Source organism: Terrapene carolina, unplaced genomic scaffold, assembly GCF_002925995.2.
Source record: "Terrapene carolina triunguis isolate 2854851 unplaced genomic scaffold, T_m_triunguis-2.0 Scaffold211, whole genome shotgun sequence".
NCBI lineage: Eukaryota > Metazoa > Chordata > Testudines > Emydidae > Terrapene > Terrapene triunguis.
The window spans coordinates 35,739,686-35,756,834 of NW_020664562.1; the positions used below are offsets into that span (position 1 = coordinate 35,739,686).

At 48.4% G+C, this 17,149-nt stretch overlaps 1 protein-coding gene across 1 annotated transcript in view; it reads right to left on the reverse strand.

The window, feature by feature from the left end:
* Nucleotides 1-17,149, reverse strand: part of LOC113407421 (leucine-rich repeat-containing protein 7-like) — a 249,087-nt gene that overhangs the window by 180,474 nt on the left and 51,464 nt on the right. Inside the window, exon 4 of the mRNA XM_029912418.1 lies at nucleotides 13,524-13,602. Within this exon, the coding sequence (XP_029768278.1) occupies nucleotides 13,524-13,602 (79 nt within the window). The remainder of the gene's footprint in view (nucleotides 1-13,523; nucleotides 13,603-17,149) is intronic.

Here is a 17,149-nt window from a genome sequence, read left to right on the forward strand (position 1 = left end):
TTGGTCAGCCAATCACTCCGACAAACAAGATTGGGTACAATTTGCAGGAGATAATGCTGCCTGCTTCTTGTTTACAATGTCACCTGAAAATGAGAACAGGCGTTCACATGGCACTGTTGTAGATGGCATTGCAAGATATTTTAGCAGTATCCACAGAGGTGGGCTCAGAGTTCACAGTCTTGCCGCTTGCAATATTGCTCTGCCAAAGCCAAGGTCATCTCAAGCTTGCTGGGTAAGCACGTAAAGATTCATATGTCCCTTCATGCTTCAACCACCATTCCAGCCATGCTTCCATGCTGATGACGGGTTCTGCTTGATAACGATCCAAAGCAGTGTGGACTGATGCATGTTCATTTTCATTATCATGAGTCAGATGCCACCAGCAGAAGGTTCATTTTCCTTTTTGGTGGTTTGGGTCCTGTAGTTTCCGTATCAGGGTGTTGCTCTTTTAAGACTTCTAAAAGCATGCTCCACGTCACGTCCCTCTCAGATGTTGGAAGGCACTTCAGATTCTTAAACCTTGTGTGAGTGCTGTAGCTATTTTAAGAAATCTCACTTCGGTACCTTCTTTGCGTTTTGTCAAATCTGCTGTGAAAGTGTTCTTAAAACGAACGTGTGCTGGGTCATCATCCGAGAGTGCTATAACATGAAATATATGCAGAATGCGGGTAAAACAGAGCAGGAGACATACATTTCTCCCCCCACAGAGTACAGTCACAAATTTAATTGACGCATTTTTTTTAACACGCATCATCAGCATGGAAGCATGTCCTCTGGAATGGTGGCCAAAGCATGAAGAGGCAATATGAATGTTTAGCCTATCTGACATGTAAATATGTTGCAACACCGGCCACAAAAGGGCCATGCGAACGCCTGTTCTCACTTTCAAGAAGTGGTGTGATCCTGTTGCTGCTGAGAACTTTGGGCTCATTACTGAGCTGAGTCATGCTGAGAGGAGGGAAACGAAGGTGTCTCAGAGCCAAATCTCCCAACCCTGGGCCAGCCAAGGTGAGCTAAACTGGCCCTCTGCACAACTTAGAGCAGCCACTGGGCTGCTGGGTAGAACAGTCTCCTAAGTCTACACTGCAATAAAATTCCTGGAGCAGCAAGTCTCAGAGCCCAGGTCAATTGACATAGGTTTAAGCTCCTGGGGCTCAGGCTGCAGGTCTAAAAACTGCAGTGTAGACATATCCCTAGAGACCTTCCAATTGGCTCCCCACCCACAAGCATCCCCCTGGCATCAGATGAAGGCAAGAGAGACTGGCACAAAATAAACTATGCTTGCCCGGGACTACCCCTGTTGGGGGAATGGGCATCCACCCCTATATGGCACCTTTAAAGCTACAACATGTTGCAGAATGCATAACATTTTCAACCTGGTAGCATGCAAACCCAGTCACTGTTTGGGCAGAATGGAGTTATCTAGGTATATTGGCTAGGCAACCCAAGGAAATTCCACACAACAGTACATTATTTAGATAATATTGAGGTGGGAAAATTAAGCATTTAGCCACTGACTTTAATGGGATTACAAGAACCGAGCCCACTAAATAGAAGGTCTTATACCTCAAAATAATGAAAAAGATGCTACAGATGCCAAGCCAAACACTGTCACATCAAAGAGCTCAAATATTACATTATCTCTTACAATTTTTTATTATCACACTATAATCTGGCAATTATTCAATGAACACTAGCATTCATTTTAAAACAATCTACCACACCATATATTCTGTATGAACTAGGGGCCTGATTGGAGGAACCCTTATTCACGTGACAGTCCTTACATAAGTCAGGGTTTGCAAGATTAGGCACTTATTTTTCAAAATGTGATCATTTAATTTATAACCAGTTTTAGGTTTCAGATTAATACAGGAATGAATTTTGAGTCCTTGGCCAAATAACTCAATTAACACAAGATTTCATCTTTTCTTTACGTCAGTGTTTAATTTTGAGTGTCTTCATAATACGCTATAGGGCAAATCATAATATATAGATCAATAACTCAGTAAGTGCCATTGCATTTTCTGTCAAAGGTTAATAACCTGGAAAGCTACATTTACAGACTTTAAAATCCACAATCATTAAAAGAACATATATGTATATTTAAAATGGCAATGTAATTTTAGAACAAAACTTTGGACAATAAAATCTACTGGAGGAAACCACACAAATATACCATAAAACAAGAAATTACATTTAATGAGCACCTGAAACAAATGCTCTTACCAACATTTCAGCCATCTCTTTTTTTCTAGCTTGCACAGGACCTATACAATAATCTTAGACCCTGATTCTGCAGTTGTGCTTGTGCATAAAACCCATGAATTTGAATGTCACATGTTATTAAAGAGCTCTCTGCTTATCTGTTGCATCTATTGCATACTAATTAGTAACTCATTACCATAGCTGGTGTTTTAAAATGTTTAAACGTCCATTTTGAGTGTGAGTGTGTGTGTGTGTGTGTGTTCGAAAATGACTTTTCCCTTTACACATGCTTCCAGCAGTTGGTAACACCAAGCATCAAAAATAGTACGATATTGCATTCTGCGTTGTTTGGTATGTTTGTTTATGTTATCGATTTTTACAGGGGAAAAGTAGAAAATCTTAAACTCAAAACTTGGGTCTTGACCCTCCCAAAGACCTATGAACATACTTACCTGTAAATCTTTGCAGGTTTGGGACCTTGGAAGAATAACAACAGAAGGTTACTTACTGTAACTGGAGGTTCTTTGAGATCTGTGTTCCCTATCTGGATTCCAAACGTGGGTGTACATGCGTGCCATGTGCCGGAACTGTTCATAGTAGTGTCCACTGACCCGCACATGCGTCGACATCCGAGGCTTTAAGAGGTGATGAGGGTCAACGCCACTCCAGTTCCCTCTTACCAGGCAGTAGCAAAGCCCAGAGCAGAGGGGATGGAGAGTGGGATTGGAATCCAGATAGGGACCACATATCTCAAAGAACCTCCAGTTACTGTAAGTAATCTCTTCTTCTTCTTCATGTGATGGTCCCTATGTGGATTCCAAACACGGGACAGTAGCAAGCAGTACTCAGTGCAGAGGCGGGTGCAAGGGCTCTCCAGAAGTCACTGTCAGAAGGATGGCAAAGCAAACAGCCGCATCCGCCACCGCGGCAGGGTGAGGCATAATGAGTGGTAAAGGTTTGGACGGAGGACCAAGTGGCTGCCTGGCACCTGTCCTGCCATGGGACATCTGCAAGGAAAGCTGACGTGGCAGCATGAGCCCACATGGAGTGGGCTGTGACTCCTTGCAGGGGGCGGAGGGGGGGAACCAGAGGGAGCATAACAGTCCGCAATGCAGCTGGAGAGCCAGTGGGAGAGACGTTGCGATGAGAGAGAGCGCAGCCTTGAAAGTGGTCAGCGATGGCGAGGAAGAGACTAGGGGAGGCGCAGAAGTCACGGGTGTGCTGGAGGTAGAAGGCTAGTGCTCAGCAGACATTGTGGGAGTGCAGCATGCACTCCCTAAAGGAGGCATGCGGCTTAGATTAGAAGGTGGGTAAGTGAACACACTGGTTGAGGTGGAATGGGGAGACCATTTTTGGAAGGAATTTAGGATGAAGGGGTAGGGAGACCTTGTCATGGTGGAAGATGGTGAAGGGCAGTCCCACCATCATGGCTACCAGTTCACTGATGCGCCGTCTGGAGGTGATAGTGACCGTTGCCCGATCCCGCCAGATCTTGCGCAGGACCTGGGGAAGCAGGAGAATGGAGGGGGAAGGCATAACAGAGCACATTGGTCCAGGGAATGAGAAAGGCATCTCCCTGCGAGCTGGAACTGAGGGAGGTAGAAGAGTGGAAAGTTTGTGGTTGGTTGCTGTGGCAAAGAGGTCCCATCGAGGCATGCCCCACTGGCGAAAGATGGAGCAGATCGTGGATTTCCCACTCATGATTGGCATGGAAGAAGTGACTGAGCTCGTCCACTAGAAAGTTGTTCATGACAGGAAGGTGTACAGAATGGAGGGTGATGCTGTGTCGGAGGCACCAATTCCAAAGGTGAATGCCCTCCACACAGAGGGAGGGGGACCAGGCCCCGCCCTGCTTGTTGACATAGACGACCACCGCCATGTTGCTGGACAACACCTGGACATGGCAGGAACAGAGGAGTGGCAGAAAGGCCCGGGAGGCAAAACGGATTAGTTCCAGGATGTTGATGTGCATCCTTGCCTCTCGGGGTGCCCAGAGGCCCTGGGCCATGCAACTGTCCAAGTGGGCTCCCCAGCCTGCTAGCGAGGTATCAGTGGTGAGAACAGAGAGAGGCATAGGAAGTGCGAACGGAATGCCTGTGAGGACCGTGGACGGGTTGCACCACCAGGACAGGGAGGCCAGGACAGAGGGGGGGGATGAGTGAGCTTGGTGAGCGCATCCCTTTGCAGGTTGTAGGTTGAGCATAGCTACAGTTGGAGGCAACGCATATGCAAGCGAGCAAACAGAGTGATTGCAGTACAGGCAGTCATATGGCCTAAGAGGGAGAAGCACTGGCAAACACGCGTGCATGATCGGTGGTGTAGTTGTGCGATAAGAGCAGTAAGGGCAGCAAAGCAGTGTGAGGAGACTGGTAGGTAGTGCAGGGATGGGGTCAGAAAGACAACCAGCGCCACCTGTAGGTAGGGGCGGAGGTATAGAGGCCCAGCAACCAGAGGGTGACCCAAGAGTCCCTCCATTCCCTTAAGGATTCATCAGTTTTGTTACTGAAGAGTTTTTGGTTATTGAAAGGGAGGTCCTCAAGTGTGGTTTGGACCTCCTTCAGGAAACCACTGGACTGCAGCCAGAAGTCACAGCGGAACACCAGTCCGGAAGCCACGGAGTGGGAGGCAGTGTCAGCAGCATCGACTGCGGCTTGAAGGACTATCTTGGTCACTAATTTGCGCTCGTCTAAGAGGTGTTGAAAAAAAACGGTTACCCACTTTTTCATAACTGTTGTTCTTTGAGATGTGCTGCTCATGTCCATTCCATTCTAGCTGTGCGTGTGCCCACGTGCGCAGTTATTGGAGATTTTTGACTTAGCAGTATCCACAGAGTTGGCTATGGTGCCCTCTGGAGTGCCGCACTCAAGCAGCGGTACATTAGGCGCCGCCAGCCCTACGCCCTCTCAGATCCTTCTTACCGACAACTCTGACAGAGGGGCAGGAGGGCATATAATGGAATGGACATGAGCAACACATCTTGAAGAACAACAGTTATGAAAAGGCGGGTAACTGTTTTTTCTTCTTCGAGTGCTTGCTCATGTCAATTCCATTCTAGGGTGACTCAAAAGCAGTATCCACAAAGGTGGGCTCAGAGTTCACAGTCTTGCCGCTTGCAATATTGCTCTGCCAAAGCCAAGGTCATCTCAAGCTTTCTGGGTAAGCATGTAATGAGATGAAAACGTGTGGATGGATGACCAGGTAGCAGGCCGACAGATTTATTGGATCGACACCTGCGCCAGGAAGGCTGCCGATTATGCCAGCACCCTAGTTGAGTGAGCTGTCACGAGCACTGGCAGAGGCACCTTTGCCAGCTCATAAGCAACAAACAACTGCATTGACTTACGGAATGGCTTCATTCTGTCTATGTAGAAGGCCAGCGCCTGCCTGACGTTCAGGGTATGCAGCCTCATTCTTCATCTGACACATAAGGCTTGAGACAGAAGACTGGTAAGTATATGTCCTGACCAGTATGAAACTGGGAAATGACCTTGTGCAGAAATGCCGGGTGTGGGCGCAACTGGACCGTATCCTTGTAGAAGACTGTATAAGATGGTTCCCAGGTGAGCGCCCTGATCTCGGACACCTTGCAGGCCGCAGTTATAGTGACCAATAAAGAAACCTTCCAGGAGAGAAGCAGGAGGGAGCAGGAAGCCAAGGATTCGAAGGGAGTATGCATGAGCCTTCACAGCACAAGATTCAGGTCCCAAGGGGGGACCGGGTCCTGGACGTGTGAGTAGAGGCACTCCAGACCTTTCAAGAACTGCTCCACCATATGATGGGCGAAGACCGACCTGCCTTGAAATGGAGGGTGGAAAGCTGAAATGGCTGCCAGGTGGACTTTGACCAAAGAGAGGGACGGACAGGCTTAACGTGCAGCAAATAGTCCAAGATATCCTGCAACGGGGCCACTTCAGCCCAAATGTGCCAATCTGAGGCCCAACATGTGAACTGTTTCCATTTCACCAAGTAGGTTGCCCTGGTGGAGGGTTTCCTGCTGCCCAGCAAAACCGTTGGACACCAGCAGAACTCGCCTGTTCGTCCAAACTTAGCCATGCAGTAGCCAACCTGTCAAGTGCAGCGCCGCCAGGTTTGGATGCAGCAAATTGCCATGGCTCTGGGACAGCAAATCCAGCTGAAGAGGCAGCTGCAGCGGGGCTGCTGCCAAAAGATTTAGCAGTATGATGAATCAGTGCTGGCGAGGCCATGCTAGGGCTATCAGGATGTAAGACAAAGCAAACGTCTTCACCTTTACCAGGACCCTATGGATTAATGGAAGGCGTACAGCAGCACTCCCGACCACAGGATCAAGAAAGCGTCTGACAGGGAGCCCTTGTCCCTTCCCTCCGAGAACAGAACGCATGGCATTTTCTGTTCCACCTGGACACGAAGAGGTCCACCTGGGGAGTCCCCCACCTGTTAAAGATTAGGCTGACCACCTCCAGATGGAGCGACCATTCGTGACGAGACAAGAAGGTCCTGCTGAGGCGATTTGCCAAGACGTTCTCGCTTCCAGGTAGGTGGGCGGCTACCAGATGAATGGCATGCCACTCATACAAGTCCCGAAGGCTAAGCGCCTCCCGACAAGGGCCGAAGACCTGGCACCGCCCTGCCTGTTGATGTAATACATCGTGGCGATATTGTCCGTCAGGACCTGCACCACCTTGCCTTTCGGGGGGGGCAACAAAGCCTGGCAGGCCAGGCAAACCGCTCTGAGCTCTCTGATGTTGATATGAAGGGCTAGATCATGTCAAAACCAATGACCCTGTATGCTGAGCTTGCCCAAGTGGGCTCCCCAAGCCCAGATCTGACACATCTGAGACCAGGATCAGTGACGGGGTCACAAAGGGAACTCCCTGCAGCACTGACTCAGGATTCAGTCACCAGTCCAGGGATGAAAGGATGTGGTTCGGCACCATGACCACTCGGTCCAGGGCATGCCTGCTGGGGATATAGACCAAGGCCATCCACGCTTGCAGAGGCCGTAGATGAAGTCGAGCATGGCTGACCAGGTACGTGCAGGCAGCCATGTGGCCCAGCAGTCACACGCAGGTGTAGGCCATGGTGAGCGGGTGGTTCTTTACATGGGAGATCAGGTCCGACATGGCCTGAAATCACGCTTTCAGAAGAAAGGCTCTGGCCTGCGTGGAGTCGAGAATCGCTCTGATAAACTCTATGCGCTGGACTGGCATTAACATGGACTTTTGCATGTTTATCAACAGACTCAGATTGCAGCAGGTGGAACGCACCAGATCAGGCTCCTTTGCACTTGCTCTGGAGATCTGCCCTTGATGAGCCAGTCGTCGAGATACGGGAAAATTTGGACCCTGTCTCAGATAAACCACTGCTGGTGCCACGCATTTTGTGAACACCCTGGGTACTGAAGACAAGCCAGAAGGCAGTGCCATGAACTGGAAATGGAAATGGTGTCTGGCCACTATAAAACGGAGGATACACCTGTGCCCTGGGAATATGGAGACATGAGATCTAGCCCTCTAAGTCGAGAGCAGCGTACCAGTCTCCTGGATCCAGGGAGGGGATGATGGAGGCCAGGGAAACCATGCAGAACTTCAACTTCTTGAGAGACTTGTTGAGGTGACACAGGTCCAGGATGGGTCTTAGTCCCCGTTTTGCCTTCGGGATTAGGAAGAAATGGGAGTAGAATCCTCGGCCTTCCACGTCCTAAGGGCTCCTTCACAGCCCCCAGGCGCAGGAGCTTTTCGACCTCCTGAAAGAGGAGTTGCTCATGAGAACAGTCCCTGAGGAGGGATGGGGGTGGGTGAGAGGGAGGGGCAGCTGTAAATTGCAGGGTATAGCCCCAAGATATTATATCCAGGACCCAATGGTCCAAGGTTACCCGCAACCAAGCTGAATGGTAGGAGCAGAGACAGTCGAGGAAAGAACACGGAGGATCTGGGTAACTGACTGGGGCGTCGCTCTCGAGCGCACTCTCAAGACAAGCACTTCTGGCCCCTAAGTGCTTGGCGGGACCTGGTTGCGCAGGCGAGCAAGAGGAAGAAGGGCGGCGACGACTGAAACTAGTGTCCCTTCTTCTTGCAGAGCCCTGACAAGGCTGCCAGGGCTTTGGCGGTAGGGGTGCCAAACTCCTGGGCCAGACCCTGCGGGAGAGATTCCTGGAACTTGCACAGAGCATCCCAGAGATTAAAAATATATCTGCCCAACGGGGTCTGATGGTTCGCCACCCGAAACTGTAAGCTGGACATTGAATAAATTTTTCTCCCAAAGAGATCGAGTCTTTTGGCCTCTTTGTTCTTGGGAATCGAGGAGGTGTGACCCTGTTTGTCTTTTTCATTGGCCACAGACACAACCAGCGAGCCTTGGGGTGGGTGGGTATAGAGGTATTCAAAGTACTTCTTTTCAGCCCTTTTGGAGGTGGGAGGGATGGAAGAAGGGGTTTGCCATAGGCCCTTGGCAATTTTAAGAACTCTTTCATGTACGGGTAGGGCAGCCCGGGTAGGCACAGAGGCTGAGAGGACATTAAAGAACGTATCCTCCTGCTCCATCATCTCCTCCAGGCACCTCCAGGCCAAAATCCTCAGCCACGTGCCGAAGTAGAGCCTCATGTTCCTTGAAGTCGTCCAGCGCGCTAGCCCTCGGAGGCCCCACAACCACCTTGTCCATTGATGATGAGGAAGATTGGACTGCTGGAGGGCGTCCCGGGTGTTCTACCACCTCCAGAGACGGAGACTTAGGAGTGGACACAGACTCCTTCGCCCGACCTCTGAACAGGTCCCCGGCACCAAGCCCGGTGCCATCATTGCCGCCGAACGATGCTCCGAAGCAGCAACCAAAGAGCGCTGCGAAGGGGCCATCGTCATCACCAGTACTCCCCATGCGCTCCAGTAAGGCCACTGTGCTGGCATGGCCGTGCTACCACTGCAGTGCTGCAGACAATGGCCCAGGCTCTAGTGCCCAATCTCGCCAATGGGACCTGGGCAATGGGCTGAACTGGCCCTTCCAGTGACCAGGGAGGGGCCATCGACGCCTGCGTCTGCTTGCTAGTCATGGCTACTGGTGACCTACGACCAGAGATGGGTGATGGTTGTCGGTACCGGGGAGATCGGTACCAGTGCTGGGGGGGACCGGAGCCGAGATGGGGAACGTTCCCACTGTGCTGGCCATCAGGACCAACATTGAGAGGACAATCGACAGGAGGATGACCGGTGCCGGGAATAATACGGGGAATGACGTTCTCGTGCAGGTGAGTAGTGCCGAGGGGATCTTGACACTGGTCTGGGTGACCGAGGTCGAGTGTTGGACCTGTCCCGGGATCCACAACATGATGGGGAGGATTGTTGCCTCTTCTCCAGTGACTTGTGGTGCTCCCCTGCCCCTTTAGGGATCTTAGTGTCTGGTTTGCCCTCTTGGGGAGCCTGAGCCGAGTCCTGCGGCACCCGAGTCGATAGCGGTGGAGGCGGAGACCTCTGCGCTCTCTGCACCTTGGAAGACAACGGTGCCAAGGGTGTGGGTCCCATACCGCTCCCAGGAGTCAGTGGCAGACCTTTGAGGGGGCTGGGAGCCCCAACCGGGGGGGCATGGACATGTGGCTCTGGAGTGGCCTGGAAGTTTGGCCCAGGTCCCTTGCTCGACTACCCTTGGGCCTTTTTGCTTGGCGCCAGGAAGCGTTTCTTTGACTTTTTCCTCCTCACTGGTGATGGGGAGCGGTGCCGGTAGCAACCAGCTGCCAGCAGTGTGCTGCGCACAGAGGCCGAGGTGCTCAGTGCAACCTGGCAGGCCGGCTTGCAAGCTGGACAAAGTGCGGACTCCATCAGGAGAGCCCTCAAACAGATATCCAATTCCCTCTAGATTCGGGGCCGAAAGATTTATAGATCTAGCACCGATCTTTGACGTGTGACTCCCCCAAGCACTTAAAACAGCTGCTATGGGTGGGGGGTCACTAACAGGCATAGGCCTATTGCAGTCTGAGCAGGGCTTAAACCCGGAAGACCGTGGCATGCCCCTCCTGGGGCGAAGTCCCTGCTGCAACCCTAACTGCTAACTAACAATTACACTTAACAACTACTTAACTAATACTATAAACAAACTATTTACAAAGGCTTCAAAGCATAAAGTTGATTGAGATAAAAACTGCTAGCCCTTGCCAAGCAGGGAAAGGCGCTCCGACTAATCACCATGGGCGGTAAGAAGGAACTGAAAGGGTGTAGGGCCAGCAGCGCCTGATATACTGCTGCACGAGCACGGCACTCCAGAGGGTGCCACAGCTGACCCTATGGATACAGCTAAGGCAAAAATCTCAGACAACTGCGCAAGTGGGCATGTGCACACCTAGAATGGAATCAACATGAGCAAGCGCTCGAAGAAGTGCTGCTGCTTATCGGGTGGTAGGAAGGCTTGAAAATCTACAAGATTGTTATAGGAAAGAAAGTCATATTTTGCCAGGATGGCCTGGTAACTGGCACTGCAGAAGTGCAGGCCCACAAAGCAGTAGACCTTATACCCAATAAGACCAAGCTTCTTTGCCGCCTGGTCCGAGGAGGTGGAGCGAAGATGTTGCTGGTGGGCACATTCCATGGTTGCCTGGATCACCAAGGAATTTGGTGGTGGTCTACATGGTTGGCTGGCACATAGTATCTGCACTTGGATTGTTTTGGGGTCAGGGCACAGGAGTCCAGAGTGTGCCAAACCGCTTGTGCTAGTTCAAGGATGGCATCATGTATGGGCAAGGCAGTACGGGAAGTTCCAGGGGGCTAAAGAATTTCCAGGAGCTGATCATGGGGTTCCTGTATGTCTTCCACGGGGAGGGTGAGGGCAGCTGCCATGTGGCGGAGAAGGTCCTCATACTGGATGTGGTAATCCGGAGGTGAGAGAGGAGGAGGAATGGGCATGTCATCCGGTGAGAAGATGCGCCAGTGGGGACCGAGGGAGCCAATGGTGCTGGTGGCACAGAGGGCACCGGAAGAGCAGAAGCGTCGTGTGGATCCTCATAGACAGAGGGATCAATGGGAGGTGGACACGGGTAGTGCTGCAGCCATGACGAGAGTCCGCAGAGGCAGTATAGGTCCCAAACAGACCAGTAGGGCCGAGCATAGGGGTCAACAGGCATCAGTGGTCCCCGCGGGTAGGCGAGCCATGGATTGGCTGCTGGGTCATAGGAGGGCAGAGAGGGCTGGCTGCAGGGGTCCAAGCTGTAGGAGCGAGCCAGGAAGAAGGCTGGGTCCTGTTCGGAAGACCAGTCTGACTCTGAAGATGGATCTGGCAGAGACAGACCTATCAGTGCGGGGTGGGATGACGCAGGGCAGTTCATGAGCAGGAGAGGTGTTTCATAGCCAGAGACGGAGGACTGAGATTAACCAGTGGTCCGGAATGCGGAGGAGAGCCAGCGAGCGGCAGCAGCAGTTCAGCCATCAGTGTCGGGGGGACAAACGTCCCGGTGTGCACGCGAGATCAGATGGGCAGGCCGGATGGTCCTCGCAGTGTGGACAGTGCCAGAGGTGATGGTGTCGAGATGGAAACCATGGCTAAGGATGGTGCCAACGGAGCACGATGCTTTGATTTATGCTCTGAACACGCAACCCAACCTGGTGCAGCGTGGGGAGGTAACGCTGTATTTAGCAGCAGTCCCTGTCGGGGAGCCGCCCTTGTTCCAGTGAGTGTGCTTCTTATGCACACAATGGGATTTGGGCAGAGGTGGCGGTACCGCTGGCCCTGGGTGGGAAGGACTGGGGGAAGCGCCCGCTGCCGGTGGGTGCTCTGACAGATCCACCGGTTCTGGATCCAAAGGGGCACATGGCCACATTGCTTCTTCCATGAGGAACTTATGGAGGCGAAGCTCCTGAGCTTCCTGAGTATGGGGCGGAATTGATCAGCAGATAGAGCAGCGAGCGGTGATATGGACTTTGCCCAAGCAGTAAAGGCAACATTGGTGCTTGTCACTCACAGAGAAGGAGCGAGGGCACGAACCACAGGACTTAAACCCGCCTTGCTTGAAAGAACAAGGAGCAATGGTCTGCAGTGGGGGAGGTCTAGTTGGATGTTAGGAAAAACTATTTCACTAGGAGGGTGGTGAAGCACTGGAATGGGTTACCTAGGGAGGTGGTGGAATCTCCATTCTTAGAGGTTTTTAAGGCCCAGCTTGACAAAGCCCTGGGTGGGATGATTTAGTTGGGGTTGGTCCTGCTTTGAGCAGGGGGTTGGACTAGATGACCTCCTGAGATCTCTTCCGATCCTAATCTTCTATGATAGTCCCCAGGCTGCAGAAGAGTCCCACAAAGGGAGGGAAAGTCCAAAACAGTAACAATTAGCAACTATCTGAATGGACAACTAACTACAACTAGAGAAGAAAAAACTATGTACAAGGAAAAAAGGTGAAAAAGGCAGTACTTGTAGCAAGCTAGGAGCACTGAGGAACAGGGGTTCTGATTCTGGCCATGCAGCAGTAAGAGGGAACTGGACTGGCATAGACCCACACGGCCTCTTAAAGCCTCAGACATGTGATGCAGTTGACGCACGTGCAGGTCAACGGACAGTGGTGCAAATGCATACCCACGTTTGGAATCCACAAAGAAGAAGGAAAGGTTTTCAAATATGTTATGCAAAATTGGAAAGTAAGTATTTGTATTTGTGTAATCTACACACAGTGCATTTTTTTTATCAGAGTAAAATTCACCCCTCCCATCAAAAATCCAGAGTGATCAGACTTTGTGCATTAAGTGGATGACTGGATAGAATTCACACCCATTGACATGCAAGTAATGATGCTACAGCACAGCCTCTCTGTGGCTTTTGTTTCAATTTACTGGCACGAATAATGTCTGCAAAAGATTCAACCCAATGGATCCACATAAATGAAGATCCAGAGCGACTCCTTTCCAATAACCTGCACAGCAAGTTACTGAGCAGCAAGCGAAGACGTAAAACTACAATGCACCAGTTTTCCATGCAGTAACATCCACTAAAGCGCAGTGAAAGTCCCAGAGTGTGGCATGGCATATTACTACTTGAAAACATAGCACACTAAGTAGATTCACATCCTCATTGTACAAAAAGCCGTTAGAGGATTAGGTTAGACCCTCGTGGGGCAAAAGTCTAGTACATGACTACTCTGCCAATGTTTCTTTCTCTGCCTGCAGAGGCACTGCAGGTCTTGAGTGGTGTAGAGAGCTGTGCACAGATGCATCAACTTGGATGAAATTCATCTTTAATTTGGGATCTTAATTAAAAAATAATTAAATTAACTTTGTACATGAGCTTTGCAGTGCACCTTTACTTTTCACTTCCACATCTATAAAATTTCTGCAGTGATAAATATAAACATAACTCTAATTATTGATACTCACTTAGAAATTGGATTGACACTGGCTTCAATAATTGTTAAACACTTACAGCACTTTATAGTTTCTGGAAAATCTTGAATCCCTAGAAAGAAAAAAGTTTGAAAGGTATTATAAGGATGTTCTATGAAAAACTGCTAAACTTGCTTTGCTTCTAAATATCTAATTTAGTCAAATTAGATGTCTAAATCAACAGAGCCTGATGAGATACATCCTAGAATACTTAAGGAACTGGCTCAAGAGATCTCTGGGCACATTAGTGATTATCTTTGAGAACGGGAGAGATACCAGAGGACTGGAAAAGGGCAAATATAGTACCTATTTATAAAAAGGGGAATAAGGACAACCCATGGAATTATAGGCCAGTCAGCTTAATGTTGGTACCAAAATATAATGGAGCAAATAATCAAACAGTTTGTAAGCACCTAGAAGAAAATAAGGTAGAAACAGTCAACACAAATTTGTCAAGAACAGATCATGTCAAACCAACCTAATATCCTTCTGTGACAGTATAACAAGCCTTGCGGATAGTGGGAAGCAGATGATGTGATATATCTCAACTTTAGTAAGGTTTTTGATACCGTCTCACATGACAAACTCGAGAAATATAGTCTAGATCAGTGGTTTTCAACCTGTGGTCCATGGACCTCTGAGGGTCCATAGACTATACCTAAGATTTCCAAAGGGGTCTGGGTACTCCATTTGAAATGTTTTAGGGGTCCACAAATGAGAAAAGTTTGGAAACTACTGGTCTAGATGAACCTACTATAAGGTGGGTGCATAACTGGCTGGAAAACCATACTCAGAGAGTAGTTATCAACGGTTCACAATCAAGCTGGAAGGGCATATCAAGTGGGGTCCTAGAGGGATCTGTCCTGGGTTCAATTCTATTCAATATCTTCATAAATGATTTCGATAATGGCATAAAGAGTACACTTATAAAGTTTGTGGACGATACCAAGTTGGGAGGAGTGGCAAGCACTTTGTAGGACTACAACTCAAAATGATTTTTACAAACTGGAGAAACGGTCTGAAATAAATAGGATAAAATTCAATACATCAACTACACAACTACAAACCGGGAAATGACTGCCAAGGAAAGAGTACTGCAGAAAGGGATCTGGGGTTACAGTGGATCACAAACTAAATATGAGCTAACAATGTAATACTGTTGCAAAAAAAGCGAACATCATTCTGGGATGTATTAGCAAAAGTGCTGAAATCAATTAATGAGAAGTAATTATTCCACTCTACTCAGCACTTATAAAGCCTCAACTGGAGTATTGTGTCCAGTTCTGGATGCCACACTTCAGGAAAGATATGGACAAACTGGAGAAAGCCCAGAGGAAAGCAACAAAACTGATTAATGATCTAGAAATCTTGACATATGAGGAAAGATTGAAAAAATGTGGTTTCTTTAGTTTGAAAAAGAGAAGACTGAGGGGGGACCTGATAACAGTCTTCAAATACATAAAAGGTTGTTATAAACGGGAGGGTGATAAACTGTTTTCCTTAACCTCTGAGGACAGGACAAGAAGTAATGGGCTTAAATTGCAGCAAGGGAGATTTAGGTTAGACATTAGAAAAAACCTTCCTATCTGTACAGGTGGTTAAGCACTGGAACAAATTACCTAGGGAGGTTGTGGAGGTTAAGAACAGGTTAAACAAACATTAGTCAGAGATGGTCTAGAATGATAATACTGTATCCTGCCTCAGTACAGGGATTGGACTATATGTCTTGAGGTCCCTTCCAGTCCTACATTTCTATGATTCTATCTTCACCAGAAGTTTTCATTATTAATGTAGAGTACCACTATAAATTCAGGTCAGCATTCAGACATAATAGGTTTTTGTATTTTGTTCATTATTAGTGATCTTTCAGTTGTATATGGCTAACCAACCGGTGCTAAACTTATATTCCTCCAAATCAACTGTAGTATTTGGGCAAATTCTTCTGGGGGGTCCACAGGACAGTAGCCAACTTAGGTACCATCATTTGCAAAACTCCCACTGGATCCAATGCTGAGTACCAACAATGTAGGGTTATGACAAGTATTTTGTCTATATTTTGTGACTTACAGTTATGATTATAATATCAGAACTGGCAAAATTTTATATATTGCTTAGAAAAATCCTTTTATCCTAGAATTTCAGACAAGAATTCTTCAGTCAATGGTAATTGCAATTGCTATTCAAGAGCTATGTTGTGTCCAGCAAAGAAATGACTAGGCTATCACTTCTATATTGAACAGCCAGGAAGCCATGGTACACACTAAAATGCTTAAGTGGATCTCAATATACAGGACTTAAAGTCTAAGCACTCATCAAGCCTCACTGAAGTACAGCTTCCAACCCTACAAAAAAGATCCACAGGTATAAAACAGCAGAAAATTATTGTGGCACTCAAAACAGCACCCTGGAACCCCCATATTCACCCCGCCATATAATTATGATATATTTCATACAAAGCATGCCATTAGGATACCGTAGGAAAGGTCATGATCTGCTGAAACCCATTGTTAGGTCAAAATATGTATACTGTTAGTATGTATGAAGACATGAGATTTTGCTGTATGGTTATTATTGAAATATGTTGCAAGTTTGAGAGTCATCCACTGCTAGTTCTCCAGTGACAACAAAGGAGATGATCCTCTCCCAGTAGGGTATCAGAGGGGTAGCTGTGTTAGTCTGAATCTGTAAAAAGCAACAGAGGGTCCCTGTGGCACCTTTAAGACTAACAGAAGTATTGGGAGCATAAGCTTTCGTGGGTAAGAACCTCACTTCTTCAGATGCAAGTAATGGAAATCTCCAGAGGCAGGTATAAATCAGTATGGAGATAACGAGGTTAGTTCAATCAGGGAGTGTGAGGTGCTCTGCTAGCCGTTGAGGTGTGAACACCAAGGGAGGAGAAACTGCTTCTGTAGTTGGATAGCCATTCACAGTCTTTGTTTAATCCTGATCTGATGGTATCAAATTTGCAAATGAACTGGAGCTCAGCAGTTTCTCTTTGGAGTCTGGTCCTGAAGTTTTTTTGCTGTAAGATGGCTACCTTTACATCTGCTATTGTGTGGCCAGGGAGGTTAGAAGCAGTTTCTCCTCCCTTGGTGTTCACACCTCAACGGCTAGCAGAGCACCTCACCCTCCCTGATTGAACTAACCTCGTTATCTCCATACTGATTTATACCTGCCTCTGGAGATTTCCATTACTTGCATCTGAAGAAGTGAGGTTCTTACCCACAAAAGCTTATGCTCCCAATACTTCTGTTAGTCTTAAAGGTGCCACAGGACCCTCTGTTGCTTTTTCCCAGTAGGGTGTTAAACAACCATTAATCAGCAGGGGAGTTTTAAACAAGAGATCTACAATGCTGTAAGAGAGCTGCACAAACATCACACAGTGGGGGACTGCTCAACTATGTGACTCAGCAAAGCCCACTAAGACATGTCTGGGGGCTAGTGTTTTCTAGGCACATGGACTGAAGATATAAAATAGGGGACACTGGTATCATGCTCTTATCTTTCTCCTCCCTCACTTATGTTGGAAGCAACAAGAAATGCTTGAAAGACAAACACTTGAACTGAGGAGGTTGATCCCAGGCTTAAAGGAGAAGCCTGTGTATTAAGAACTGTAACCT